Raw genomic sequence first — 14,815 nt, 5'->3', positions numbered from 1 at the left:
AGGAACTGTATTAGTTCAGGAGTTATTTGTTGTGTTATGTGAATGAAAGATGACTTTTTTCAAGCAGTTTTCCCTTCAGTGTTTCTGGGTACATACACTTTTGGCCTAGACCACACCCGCATTAATATCTAAAAACACATAAACCCCTTTTGAAAAGTCTTGCGAATTTTAAGCGAATAACAGTGAGTTAAACAGATGCTAGTGAAATTTCTTTCTGTGAATGTAGGTAGCTCTTGGCCATATCCCATATCTATAAATGAAATGTACCAGACTCCGTAGAAACAATAAAAGTCTGACTACCAAAATCTAACATACAAATACTCTCAGCATGTTTCCTGTCATTTACACAAGTTGGAATAAATCTGATCACAGCTTTAAATCAAAGCGTAGAGAGATCCACTGGCACACTAAATCAAGCACAAGCAAGCACAAACACAGATTGTCATAATATTTGTTCAGGTGTGCCAACAGTCACAGATGATAAGAGCGTAGAACAAGTTTGTGGCTACTTCTGCATACTGGAAAATACTAACAGGATGATTAAACTTACAATGCTTCTGGTGTTGTTTTATCTGAAGCACGTAACAGCAGTCGATCAAAATTAAAATATACAAGGTTCAGTTAGACACGAGCACAAAGCTGCTCTTTCACGACGACAACAATTTACTAACTAACTTTGAAATGAAACAGACTTTGCATATCACACATTGAATGATGGGAACTGCATTGTGCTGTGTATGTGCAGGACAGAGGTCTAGTGACACGGGCAACCAAAAGCCCTCAGTTTGCAGCTGATGGGGTAATACATCAAAGATCTTGCACAATGGCATCGTCTGCGCCTTGTTTGAGCTCTTTTGGCTCCAGTTTGAGGGCTGTGAATGGTAGCAGGCAGCTTGAGCTGGCATTCATGCCGCTGCTAAGGGCGTTCGGGACGTGCTCCATGACCATCATGGGTCATTGGCACTGCTGAAAGGCACAATCTGCTCCGCTTAGCAAATACACCAGTGCCATTTTAAACACTTTGGAATTTAGGCTGGCGGAGTGCTATTTTTAAACTTTAAAGGTTGAGCAGTAGTGAGAAAACATGACTTTTTAAATCTTTTACATTTATATGTGTTCATTGCTACACCAACCACAGTGCTACTTATTAACTGTTAGAACCAATATTTCCCATTGAATGTTCTGCTTTATCAATTTTTGTGATTTCACAAAGCATGATTTCAGAGGCAAAGGGAAACTGAATAAATAAATTGGCTGTTTTAGTAAAACCGTAGTCTCCAGTCAAATAACAGGAAAAAATATAGATTCCTGACCCCGGCAATCATGAATTCCCTCATCCGGATTAAACGGACAGAAATTTGAATGTTGTAAACTCTTTAAGAAAAAGGAGGACATTGGGTCACTTCCTTCCTCGCCCAGCTTCCTTTCTACATGAAACGGCTGAGGCAAACACGAGTCTCCCACGCACGTGCCGGAGGAAGATGATTCAGAGCAAGCACCTGAGCTCCAACATGTGTGCCTCTGTGACACCAACATTCTCTTGGCATACTTCCACTTCCAGTCCAGCAAAACTTTTACATTCCAGCTAATCTTTTTTGATGTACTTGGATTTATGTCTGTTTGCTAGTACAAACCTCCACATGCCCTCGAAATAAGTTTAAAAAAAAAAAAAAAAAAAGACAAGCATATTGTACAAAAAGTACAAAAGTTTGAGCATTCTGACGTTGATCAAATGGAAAAATGTCTGTGTTGATCACTGAAATGTCCTCTCAGGTGTTTGTGGAAGTGATGATTAAAGCCACAGGAGCACTGCGCTGATGTCTGTTCTGAAAGACCCCCACGAGGTTAAGGACAAAACATCCTCTGAGCGGAACAATTTCCTCCCTGCGACACCTGCTTTCCGCATCCGTCACACTGGATTCATAGGTGACGCGCTATCACTGGGAATAGAAAGGAACTATCTATTGCTCTGTAACCTTTGACATGCTATGTGCTTTTAAATGTATTTACTAGCATTGTCAGCTCCTTAAACACAACTTTAGACCCTTACTTTTTTGACGCGTGTTATCTAAGTGGTTACCAAAAAAAGCACACAAAATCTCAATATATTTAAAAAAAAAAAATAATAAAAAATTTCCACAATTGTCTTTAAAGACACATTCATTACCATAAACAAGTCTTGCCATGTTTTTATTATTAAAACAACGATGTTCAAATAAATGAATTAAGATTAATTTCCTAAAACAGCATGGTTTCTGGCTCCAAGATTTAGTATAGTAGCTACTTGTATGAGCCACAATGTAAATATAATATGTAAAATATATAAATCGGTACAAAATATTATATACAATCATTGCTATGGTGAATAATAAGTAAATGCTTTAAGTTCTTGAACGCTGGAAAAAGTGCTTACAAAGTAACGTTGCATTTCTTGATCTTGTTTACATGAAAGAGAGAAAAAAGAAAGATGTTGAAGGAAGTTCTGTTTATACCTGCTATAACATTTCCGACATGTTTTACAGATGTTCGACAACATGAAATGTAAATATACACAAATAAAAAGTACAACGTGGTTCTTTAATAGTGTACTTGGTGCCAAAACAGCATGGTATAAGAGAACACTTCAGGACCACTGTTATAGGAAAATAATCAACTTCAAGGTGGTAACAGTGACTCCGCTTTCCATGAGATTGTATCATGCTACCCCGTTGTTGATTATGTTCCTTTGACAGCACACCCCGTTGTGTTTTATTGCATAATACACATACAAACATCACAGTAAAACAGCACTAAAGTTAAACTATAAATCTTGTTTACAGATGCCTTTAACAGTAACTAACGGCATCTATGAGAACTTGGATGAATATTTTATGCTGTGGCATTAATAGGGATAAGGAATTTTAAGATGACAAGTTTTAAAAATGACTCCTGAACCAAAGCCAGAAACTTATGTCTACGAGGCTTTTTAGCTCTTCTCTTTTAACGACTTCCAGATATGACAGACCAGACAGGAAATGGAAGCTGCTGCTTTTTTTGAGATTAAGGAAAAAATAAAGCAACATCAAGATGATGTGATGAGTCAAACATTCCTTTTCCACCACATTTATTATTGCATATTTATTATTGTCTTAAGGAGGCAGGAGAGGGTGAGGGTTTAAAGAGAAAAAAAGCTCATGCTTTAACATTGTCGAAGCTGAATGGTTTGTGAAACACAGCTGCATCCTGAAGGGCTTTTTTAGAGTGGCCGTCTCGAAGAAAAACACTAATCCCGCCATTGTCATCCTGTCCTCTCCCGCCAATCCACACAGACTTTCTCTGGCGCAGAGGAGGCAGCTGAAAGCGACCATCCGACGGGAAGTGTTTAATTAGCGTCCCCTGCTAAGGAGGGTCTTGCTGTCCAGTTCAGCAGTCAGAGGAGAGCAGTAGCTCACGCAGCACACACCGTGTGAGAGACAGCTGAAGATTTGGGAGCTGCTGAGTGACGCTTCTACTATTACATGCTGATATTTGTCTCCACCTCCTGCCTTTCATTATAAATGAAGCTCACAAGAAGCGCAGGGAGAATTCTGAACAGGGGCAGCAGCATTCAAGCATTGGAGACTCTGACACGTGGGAACGTGCAAAGCAACCCACTTATTTTTTACTAAAAAGGACGTTGGTTTAAAAAAAAAATAAAAAATACAAGATGCTGAATGCAGGGATCTTCATTTTAAGCTTCTGTTTCACCGCTGGGGAAGGCTATGCAGCTGGCAAGAGGCCTTATCAGATTCAGAATGGGCCATGCAGCTACACATTTCTTCTGCCCGAGCAAGAGACATGCCCTCCGAGTAGCTACGGCAACCAGGTGCAGAAAGATGATCCGGCTGAATACGAGGAGTCGCTACAGAGGTTGGAGCAGTTAGAGACCATCATGGAGAACAACACTCAGTGGCTGCTCAAGGTACAGTTTCATCCATCACTGAATAATATCCTCAGTAGTGTATTAGTTATTTGATAAGAAAGAAAACACTTGGACACTTCACCTGCTGCGGGACCAGAATTAAGGGTCAGAAGTTTAAAAAAAAAACCTCCTCACCATGGAAGCTTAAAAAAGAAGCATAAAAATGCCTATGAAACACAACTTACCTTAAAAAAAACAGACAAATCTTAGAGAATGTATGCAAATGTAAACAGGTCTTCCATAGATTATATTGATCTTCCTCTACGACTACAACAGGTGCATGTGGAAATTCTAATTGGAATTTTTGCTGTAATAGTTCTATTTTTTTCTTCTATAAGTCATAATAGAACATTCTCTAGAAGTAGTGCAATGAAATCAAGAAAGAGCATGTGTAATGCTCAAGTTTTAGACCCATTTCATTTTCAGTATGGAAAAGACATACGTGTATTTCATATGACAGATGGGGGACTTTTCCTATAAATAGATCAGCTTACATACTTATATTTAGTGGAGAACAAAATAGTTCTACAAAAACAAAACAAAATAAAACAAAAAAAAACAAAACAAAAACAAAGAAAGAATATTTCCTGATTTGACAAAACAAAGTGAGTCAACAGAGAATTTCAACTTATTGCTGTCAAGTAATACCTTAATTTGTTTTTGAACATATGAATGAAAAATAATCCAACTATTTCAATATTAGGCTCATTGTGTGAGAAGTGGTGTTTGAATGTGTACATGTTTTAAGCCATATAGCCTTAAAACTTGCTGGTGCTGTTGAGGCTCGGATTAAATGTATTCCATCCATGTGACCATGCAAACACGCTAAAAATCAATAAAACTCAAGAATTCTCAAGAAACTGAAAATTGTTAGTTGTAATTTCCACAGGACTGCTCCTTTTGTGATTACTAAAATAAAACTAAACAAATAAAATAAAAATAAAATCCTCCCTTCAGTGATGAGCCCTGGCTTAAAAGCCACAGTCTAGAGATACATTAGTAAAATTTTGGAGAAAGACTTGTGTTTGCTTGAGTGTGAAAGGAAAAATTCCATTTCAGAAAGCAATGAATCGTAAGAAGTAAGAAATGAGAAAATACAAAAGGAGGAAAAAGTTCATTGTGTACAGTATAAAGCTGCTTTTATAGAAATACACAGGATGTTCTGAAAATACACTGAGACAGGTGCATAATCCCAGGCAGCAAAACTGACCCAGTGTTTGCACTTGCCTAAACATACTCATGTCTCCTTGAAGATCAGTGTTATATTCTGGCACAATGTCTTCATGCAAAGTTCAAGAAGGGTCAAAAAACAAAGTAAACTGGTTTTATGGCATAGTTTCCTTTCTGACTGTAACAGTCTGACATTATATAGCATTGTCTGTGCACTCAGAGGAAAGGCTCTTCCTCTAAGTGGCACTTTCGAGTTCTACAAGCGAAGGTCAGAGGAAAGCATCGGACCTCTGCGTGCCATTAGGTCATGCTACAGAATCTCACATGTTTGGCATATTTGCTTCATTAGCAGGCAGGATGTGACTCTGTGCCATGATGCTAACATGACCTGCCAGTTTATAGTCACTGTTTTAAGTGAGAAAAAAGAACAAAAACTTCCCGAGTGTAAAACCTACAACTGATTGGCTGTCAGTGTAATGTCCTGCCCGCAGTTCCGATGGCACACCAAAACTGGATGGAAGTGCAGCAAGGAAGATAAACAAAATTAGTGACGATTATCAAAGTTGTCACATTGGGCATTCATCAGTAAGGAAACGTTAAATATATCCCAACTGCTGTAGTACAAGACTTCCGGAATAGTTTTAAGAGCAAAAAATTCCAGGAAAACAATTCACATCACATTGCAAAAGAAGCACTGATGTTTTCCTCCCTTGTCACGTTATAGAAATGTTTTCATTGAGGATGCAACTCGTCACTCATGCCTATCCTGTTTGTTTGAGTGCCGGTCTGTCTGCTATTCAGGAACTCCATGCAGGAAAGAGTGCAAGGACTGGAAGAGCGCTAGACACACACTGCTTCCAATGGGACGCAAACAAATTTGTGTTTTGATGACTCAGGAAACACTTACCTGAAGTGTTTTTTAATAGTTTATTTTTTTTAACTCAAAACACTACCCTGTTGCAAGGTGATACAATGTCACCTACTCTCCAAACAAAAAGATGCTATTTTAAAAGATGATCTTTATACATTAGCGGTGAAATGCAGAGCCAATACCTGTATCTGTTTAGGGTAGAAGTGTGTGGGGGTGTTTTTTGTTTTGTTTTTTTTGGACATTCTGGACTTAATAAGCAAACTAAATACATTTCAAATCAACAATATGCATGTGACCCTTTTGACATGGAAAGCCACATTTTTTTCCCATAGGTGTTGGAGTACTGAACAAAAGGTAGTGAGTTTAAATCCCAGAACCACCATGCTGCCAGAGCTGGACCCTTGAGCAAGGGCCTGAACCCTCAACTGGTCAGTTGTATAAATGAGATAAATGCAAGTCGCTCTAGCCATCAGCCAAATGCCATAAATGTAAATGCAGATTAAGACACTAAGAAGGAAGTGCTAGGTCTTCTGCCACCTAGACATTAGCCAGTCATGAGCTAGTTAATACAAACAAAACCCGAAAGACTTGGTTGAGTGTGGGCAAGTTCAGGACTCTCAGCTAGTGTGCGATCTGATGTGTTTAAAATTTTTCCTTATTAAAACCAGAAATAAAAATGACAGCGATCATCTTAACATGCACTAGAAAGGAGGCTGAATTTCAGTTGTTTCATCAAGCTATAAGCAAGACTGAAGATTAATGGTTAACCACAACCTGTCTTCAGACTCTCGTGTTAACAAGACCACCTGTGCGAACAGTGATGGCTTATGAAGTTTACTGAAAAAGCTTTAACAAGCAAAAGAACGTTGGCTTCCACTAGCCAAAAACCTGCCAAGAGTACATATTTCTCGAAGGCTTAGACTATTATGCATTCTAAAAGTCTAGATACATTTAGCCTTTTTGGGTCTTCTTGAAAGGGGTCATGACCTTGTTATGACAAGTTCCATTTAAAACTGATCAATGAGCTCTAGGTCTGTAATTTAGCTATAAAACATCTGACCAGACTGGACAGTGATTCTTACTGCTCCCGTCATCCTGATTTTACTGCAAGCCACATTTGTAAGCTGGTTGAAATACAGAAAACTCTTGATCTATAAACAAATGTAAGTTTTTCATTAGTGGATTTAGAACAAATAATCTAGAGAGGGCATGTGATCATAACAACAGGGAAGAGGTGATTTTATGTAAGACACAAAAATGAATGGCTAAAAGCACCTTACACGTACAATCTAGCATGCAATTAATAATTGTATTTATTAATGATATTTGGTATAAACTGTTTCTCGATAATGGATTGTAGTCTGTAAAAATCCCGCTAAGCAACATAATGCATGGTTATTTTATGGACATGGTATTTTACAGTGACGCTAGTGAAAGTTTTTTGGTTTAATACAATTCAGTTTTTGACACGTGTTCACCCTAGTAGGCCCTGTTCATCAAACATACAGCTGGATTATCGTAGATGTTAACCATACATCCTACATCTGCTACCTTCCACAGCTGGAGAATTACATCCAAGAGAACCTGAGGCAAGACATGGTCCAGCTTCAGCACGACACAGTGCACAACCACACGGCAGCCATGATCGAGATTGGCACCAACCTCCTGATTCACACTGCAGAGCAGACGCGAAAGCTCACCAGTGTCGAAGCCCAGGTGAACATTCGATATAAAATGTTAAATACCTAAAACCTAAATCTCATTCATGACGCTAATCAGATTTTAACTTAAGCATTAAGAGTTCTCAAATATCAAGTGATGCCTCAGCTGGAGAATTCAGTAATGAGGCGAGTGTACACACCGCCTTTCAGTCCCTCTAGTCCCCATGTCCCCTTTCATTTATTAAAATGTGATTGTCCAGTATTTTTAGCCCTGTACCAAATTCTTTTTTCCTCTCATCAAATATGTGGACATGTGCTTTGATGCCAAGTGATGTGTAAACACCCCTGACACGCAATTAAGGGCTTTCACATGCCCACATGCTCATCCATAGCCAATGAAGGTCTAAACCCATACTCTGGCAAGTAATATCAACTACAGTCCAATGGAGAGCAGTGAGAATTGGTTGTGACAGTTTATTCTAGGGGAAAAGTGCAATTGTCAAAATTCATTACGTTACTGTAGCTCGCATTTTGTCAAATGAGGACGCCTGCAGGTTTTATGTATTCACTTCTTATCATCCACAAGAGCCCTCAAGACAGAATTTTTGAAAAAATACAGAGTAATGTGAACTGTAGTGGAAAAAAGAGGTGTTAAAATCTAAAGGATTTAATTATGCAAATGCAGGCTTTGTTAGTTCAATTAATAACAAGAGTGGGAAAGTGAAAGCTTATCTAAATTACCTTCTGCGAAAACTTGTTTTTTTACCTTTAGGTTATAAACCAAACAACACGACTGGAGCGTCAGCTTCTTGAGCATTCAATCTCAACAAATAAACTGGAAAAAGACATTATACTGCAGACAAATGAAATAACTAAACTCAATGATAAAAACAGGTGAGAAGTTCTTTTTTGGAATACTATTTATTGAAATATTTATTCAGAAGAATTAAACATTACAGTATCTGATGATTAGGGTTGGGCAATAAGATGCTATATTAATATGATGAATGGTTTCACAGCATACTTTTCTGATATATTGCACGTGTGTTGCATTCATTTTCATTAGATTCTTTTTTATGCGTTGTTTCTATGTTGATTGACTAAATAAATCTGATTTTTAAAAGCTGATTTTTGAAACTTGAAAAAAAAACAAAAACCTTCAAATTCATGACTTTGAAACTTTAGTGAAGTATTAAATCTTAAAAAAAAAAAAATCTTAAGGTTTAAGTCATTAAAATGTGTTTTTATGGATTTTTAAACTTTTTTTTTTTTAAGTTTACTAAAGTTTGAATTTTTATATTAGTTGCATATATTTTTTCCTTTTGAATACTTTTAAAAGTCTTAATAAAAAAAAAGCTTTCAATTGTATGCCAAGCTTTTAATTTTAAGCAAACATGCTTATCATTCCTGTTACTGGCACCATGGCGTAATTTGGTAATATTTTTTTTTCTCAACTTCTGAAGGATGAGAATGAAAGATGGCAAAGCTGATCATTACTATATATTAATATAGTATAATAATATTATATAATAATATATAATATATATAATATTATATAATAATATGCTAATATGCTCCACCTATGTAGTTTGTCATGAAGCTAGGCAATGAATAGAATGAATCCTTACAGTTTTGCCAAAGATAATAACTGTTTTTTTTTTTTTTTTTAGCTTTCTGGAAAAGAGGGTGGAGGACATGGAGGGCCAAAGACAGGCAGAGCTGAAGAGCCTGCAGGAGGAGAAGGAGCAGCTGAAGAAGCTGGTGGAGAAGCAAACAGGCATCATTGAGGAACTAAAGCAGCATCTGCAGCGCACCTCTGAGGAGAACACAGCCCTGCAGCAACAGCAGCAAGAGCTGGCGGAGACGGTCAACAACCTCATCCAAACAATAAACATCCCCACCCGTGAGTGAGCGCCACAGCATCGCAGCCAAACATCACACAGGGGAATGTGGGAGGAAAAACAAGTGGCCAGAATAATATTATGCAATCCCATACGCAACTGTTTGGGGAGCGGACGGTGCAAACTGTTCTGCCGGGTGATCGAGGTCATAAAATAAGAGGATAATTGAGATTGCTTTAGATTTGGTCGAAGATTAGCCAAGGTGGCATAAGAAGCCAATTAAGGTACTTGATAATCATATGCATTTAGTGACCTTACATGCATCAATTCACTGTGTTCTGTTCTCTTCTAACAGATAAATCAGCGATGATGCAGGATACTCCCTCACAGTACAAAGACTGCGCTGCCATCTTTAAGTCCGGGAACAAAGAAACTGGAGTCTACACGCTAACCATCCCAGACACAAAAGAACAAATAAAGGTATGAAGAAGCTGGGTTAGATATAATAAAAAAGGAAAGGGAGAAAGAGTGTGAGCAAGAGAGAAAGAATGTGTGTGTATGTGTGAGTTTGAGAATGAGAAAGGTGAAAACGATAGAGAAAGAAAGTGTGGAATGAATGGAAAGAGAGTAACAATGAGAATTACAGATAAGGACAAAGAGTATGTATGAGAGAGAAAGAAAGAAAGAAAATAATGACAAAGATAGAATAGAGAAAAGAAAGAAAGAGTGAAAGAAAGGAAAAGAAAGAGATCAGAAAAGAGACATGCGTGAATGTGTGTGAGAGAATCAGACTGTTTTTTGGAGAGAGAAAGAGAGAGAGAGAGAGAGAGAGAGAGAGAAAGAAGGAGAAACAACAGGAGGACCTTTCAGTGAGTTTGCGGGAAATAGTGCATCTAGAGAAAAAAAGTCTTTTTTTAAGGTAGTTAGTTTACACATGCCTGTGCAGACTGAGCTCTCTCCTAAGATACTTTTCATGGGAATTCATTTAAGTTTGGCAAATTAACAGCAGTTTAACAGTCACTGTACTGAACTAAAGTTAGTTAAATGTGACAGGAAGTATGACATGCACAAGCTACGTGTTTCTAGACAACACTGTTTCTCTTTCCAGGCATACTGTGACATGGAAACCGAGGCAGGTGGATGGACAATAGTGCAGAAGCGATTCAGTGGCCTTGTTGACTTTGATCAGACGTGGAAAGTATACAAAATGGTGAGCTTTGGCAGAGACAGACATTTATCAGCACAATAGTGGTCACAGTGATTGAATGATGAAGTTAGTGCTTTAAGGAACAAATGAGTTTATTGAAGTGTAAAATGTATTCGTGATTTTTCCCATTTGAAAGGGGTTCGGAGACACTTCAGGTGAACACTGGCTGGGTAATGAGTACATCTCAAAGCTGACTAACAATCAGCAATACGTGCTGAGGATAGAGCTCACCGACTGGGACGGGAACACAGCTTTCTCTCAGTATGATGAATTCTCCCTGAGCAGCGAAGAGCAGAAGTACAGGTAAGAAACGCACCACAGTTGTACAGTTGGTGGTCATCAACTTCTACCCCTGCCATATTATCCAAGATGGATGCTTTTACTTTCATGCCAGTGGGGAATAGATATGAAGCTTGTGGCACAAAGCTAGACCATGTTTGTTAATATGAATATATAGAGTTTATTCCTTCAGCCTTAGCAACTGCCTGGTTAGTGTTCAGTGGTGCTTCAAATTAAGCTTATAGTGTTATTATTAAAAATATTTTAGGAAACAAAACTAATGAAATTCCTTTTTCTAAAAAATAATATGTAAAAGGTACCAAAAAAAACCCACCCAGTTTATGCAACACCAGCTCAAGGTTTAATCTGAATACATATATCTATATTTGGAGCACTAAACAGAGACAGATACAGATGTTTGTGTTAAAGCTCTGCTATACATGTGTGTGAATGGGATAACAAATCCCATAATAGTTCTTATGATGATCTGTAACATGATCATGTAAAATATGTCATGCATTATTTTGGTGTAATGTTTAATTACACAAACAAGAGTAAATATGCGGTTGTACTTTTGTATTTATACTGCCACAAAATCTCACGAATGGTGCCACACACTTGTCATCGTTCCAAAGCAAATATTTTGCCATCTGGAAATGGTTATGGCCTATGAGATACAGAAACAGGACGACAACAGCCCAGAGCTGTCTCTGAACTCTTATCACGCTCTCTTGAAAGCAAAGCCAACTATCTTAACCCTTGCTGTTTGACCCCACAACAATAATAAGCTCAAGGCAAACACTCAAAGTTTTCATACATTAACAATGTTGGAAAGCCGGACAAACTGGACAACAGCGTGGGTTTCCTGTTGTCCATTTCACATACTGAAAACAGACGGAATTAGGGAGAGGCAGAGTGAGCGTGAGGGAGAACAAGAGAGAAATAGACAGAGAACGTGTGTGAGAGAAAGAAAGGGATAAAAACAAAGAAAAAATAACAGAGAATGTGTTTGAGTGTGAAGGAAAGACAGAAGAAGAGAGTGAGAAATTGCATGTATGAGAGAGAACATGACAGAGACAGTGTGTGCGTGCATGTGCGTGTGAGTGTGAGAGAGGTGAGAAAGAGAGAGGACAGTGTGGTGATCAGTTCCAGTATAGAAGCTGGTTTGATGCATTAATGCAGTTACATAGATTAAGGGGTTAACAGTGTACAATGTTTAATAGTAAACCAGGTGTGTGCATCCTGGACAGCTATATCACACAGAGAGAACTAAATACCTGACCTGCTTGTGCATTGCATTCCCCTCACTTCTCCATACAGTAATTACAGGCTTCCTTCTGACATTTTGTATTTCTGCATTTTCAATTACACAGGATACACCTTAAAGGCTACAGTGGAACTGCGGGTAAAATCAGCAGCCTTGCCCAGCCAGGAAGTGATTTTAGCACAAAGGATGCAGACAATGACAAATGTGTTTGCAAGTGTTCACAGCTAACCACAGGAGGTAAGCAGGTTGTTTCGAAATGAATCAATTCTTCAATATGAATATCTACACATGCATGCATACCTAAATCAGCTCATTGTTACATGCTCCCTCTTCTACATGTCCCTCTCTTCTTGCATTTTTCGTGTCTGGGATCATGACTTTCCAGTGAAATTAGCTGGGAGCTAATCACTGTTCAGCTCAGTTGGGAATTGGGCCCTTGTGAAAGTTGACATTAATAGTCTGGGAACTGCAGACTTGCAAAGCTTTCTATCTCGTGGGTGTTTACAACTGCTAACTCAGCTTTTCTGTACACCCTAGCTACTTTTGCTCAAATTCTGCTCCTCACAAACATACATGTTTATAGAGAGAGAGAGAGAGAGAGCGAGAGAAAGGAGAGGGTGTGCCACCCCTGTCAATCAATACTAGCCAATCGTGAGTGTCTGAGAGCTCTTGTATGGGTGTTTCTCAGCATGAGCAGCAGTTCTTCTCGTGTCTTGAAGGAAGTGTGTGTTAGCCTTCCTCCTCCCCAGTAGGTAGCTGTTGGAGGATGGGAAGAGCTGACAAGACCAAGCCTATGAGTGCTTAAGACATGCTCTAATTTGTGTTTTATAATCTAAGAAAGTCGTTTGCCTTATTTTCACAGGCTGGTGGTTCGACGCCTGCGGCCCTTCCAATCTCAACGGTGTATACTATCAGCATGGGCAGCACACCAGTCGATTCAATGGTATCAAATGGTACTATTGGAAAGGCTCTGGATATTCGCTCAAAGCAACAACAATGATGATAAGACCGGTGGATTTTTGAGGAACAAATGGGGCAGTAGTGGGGCAACAACATTTTCAGAACTGATATGGGATTATTTTTTGACAGGGAAAATGCTTGACCATTATCTACATGTTGAGCAAGAAAAGACTGCAAAGAAGAAAGCACTTGAAAGAAACTTACAGATTTAAAACAAAATAATAAATCAGTAAGAACATGTGATAAACATGTAAAAAATAAGTCTAAGTAAGAGGAAACAGCACAAAGTATGGGCAAGTACTGTTAAAGAAGGCCTTACATTGGATGTGCACCTATGGACTGAATGGTTAATAGGGTTGTCATTATTCCTTATGCAAACAAGCTAATGTGGTCAAATGTAATATTTGTTTAGAGAGTATATATTTCTGAATTTCTTGATAATATACAACAGTTACTTTGATAAGGTTTGATATAGAAAATACAACTATGGTACAAAGGTAAAGTAAGAGTGAATGAAGTAGAAGGGTCCTTACACTAACACAGTAAACGGAAAATATGTCCCTTTGTTTACAGCTGTTTACTGATTTACATTTTTTGGAATTTTAGTACTTTTTGCAATTGTTGATATATTTCTGAAACATTTTCCCAGACATGATAAAAAGAAACGACTATATTTTGCACAAGATTCGCCTCAAGTTCACAAAACCTTAACAGCCGTGTGAGACGTGGGCTGGTTTTCTCAGAGAAAAAAAAAAAAAAAAAAGGCATGCTTGGTGTTTGGCCCCAGGATAAGTAGTGTATGTGATGTATTTGTTTACTTCTAATGAACTATGGAAAAAGCCATAGTTTTATAATTCACTTCTGTTAGCAGTTTTAATAAATTATCCGATTTTTAGTTATCACAGTTTTCCAAAAATATTGATAATGTGTAATATCAGTTTCGAAATTCTGATACTCTTTATACTGTTTCTTTGACCTGATTTATGAGAAGGCAACTCACCATACTAGCAATACCAAATCTATAGCTAAGTTGCCAAAAGGACTGCATTTATCACCAATAGACTGTAACTACATTTTCACTGCTGAGGCAAGACTTTCTATTTATTTATTTTTTTTTAAAATTAAGATTCTTTATTGGGGCAAAATGTTCTAGTTTAAACTTTAATTACATTTCTTCGTTGTTCTTTTTTTCCCCCAGCACAGAATTTTTTTTTTTTGAAGGCATCATGGACAGTCATACCATGAAAATGATCATTAAAAAAAAAATCTGAAGAAACCTTGTTTAACACGTTTTACTTTTTAAAGCGGATAGATACGTTTTTGGATATTTATTTGTTTGTATTACACATACTTAATAATGTGCTTTAAAAAGGTGTAAATTTTTTTTGTTAAAATGTCATTAAAATTGAAGTAATGGTCAACATTTTCATTTCACTGGGTTTAACTATAATTCTGTGCTGTAGTGTGCCAGGAACTGGACAGTAGACTTTGTTTTAGCTCTCAGCACAATATATGTGAATTGAAAGTATTGAAGAATTGAATGGAAAAGTATTCAGAAATATATATAAAAGAAAAAACCTAGTAAAAAACATGAAACATTCCCATTGGTATAAACTCTT

At 37.7% G+C, this 14,815-nt stretch overlaps 2 protein-coding genes across 3 annotated transcripts in view; one reads left to right on the top strand and one right to left on the bottom strand.

Moving 5' to 3' along the window:
* The window catches only part of mcph1 (microcephalin 1), a 29,003-nt gene that overhangs the window by 1,591 nt on the left and 12,597 nt on the right, over nt 1–14,815 (bottom strand). The gene's annotated exons all lie outside the window — the stretch shown is intronic.
* On the top strand, nt 3,392–14,796 carry angpt2a (angiopoietin 2a). The gene is made up of 9 exons (XM_060871845.1): nt 3,392–3,940; nt 7,542–7,697; nt 8,415–8,536; nt 9,313–9,545; nt 9,839–9,963; nt 10,592–10,693; nt 10,827–10,993; nt 12,343–12,473; nt 13,099–14,796. Exons 1-9 carry the CDS (start codon nt 3,686–3,688, stop codon nt 13,257–13,259), a joined length of 1,452 nt encoding a protein of 483 aa, XP_060727828.1. The 5' UTR covers nt 3,392–3,685; the 3' UTR covers nt 13,260–14,796.

Source organism: Tachysurus vachellii, chromosome 6 (genome assembly GCF_030014155.1).
Source record: "Tachysurus vachellii isolate PV-2020 chromosome 6, HZAU_Pvac_v1, whole genome shotgun sequence".
In the NCBI taxonomy this organism is placed as follows: Eukaryota; Metazoa; Chordata; class Actinopteri; order Siluriformes; family Bagridae; genus Tachysurus; species Tachysurus vachellii.
Note: the sequence above shows the minus strand (reverse complement) of the source record. Positions and strands in the feature narration are given on the sequence as shown.

Excerpts from the sequence above, each read along its gene's own strand:
- angpt2a (XM_060871845.1), top strand. The coding sequence starts at position 3,686 with ATGCTGAATGCAGGGATCTTCATTTTAAGCTTCTGTTTCACCGCTGGG. Across the intron at positions 9,546-9,838 it reads AACAATAAACATCCCCACCC|ATAAATCAGCGATGATGCAG; the intron begins GTGAGTGAGCGC and ends CTCTTCTAACAG. Across the intron at positions 10,694-10,826 it reads CGTGGAAAGTATACAAAATG|GGGTTCGGAGACACTTCAGG; the intron begins GTGAGCTTTGGC and ends CCCATTTGAAAG.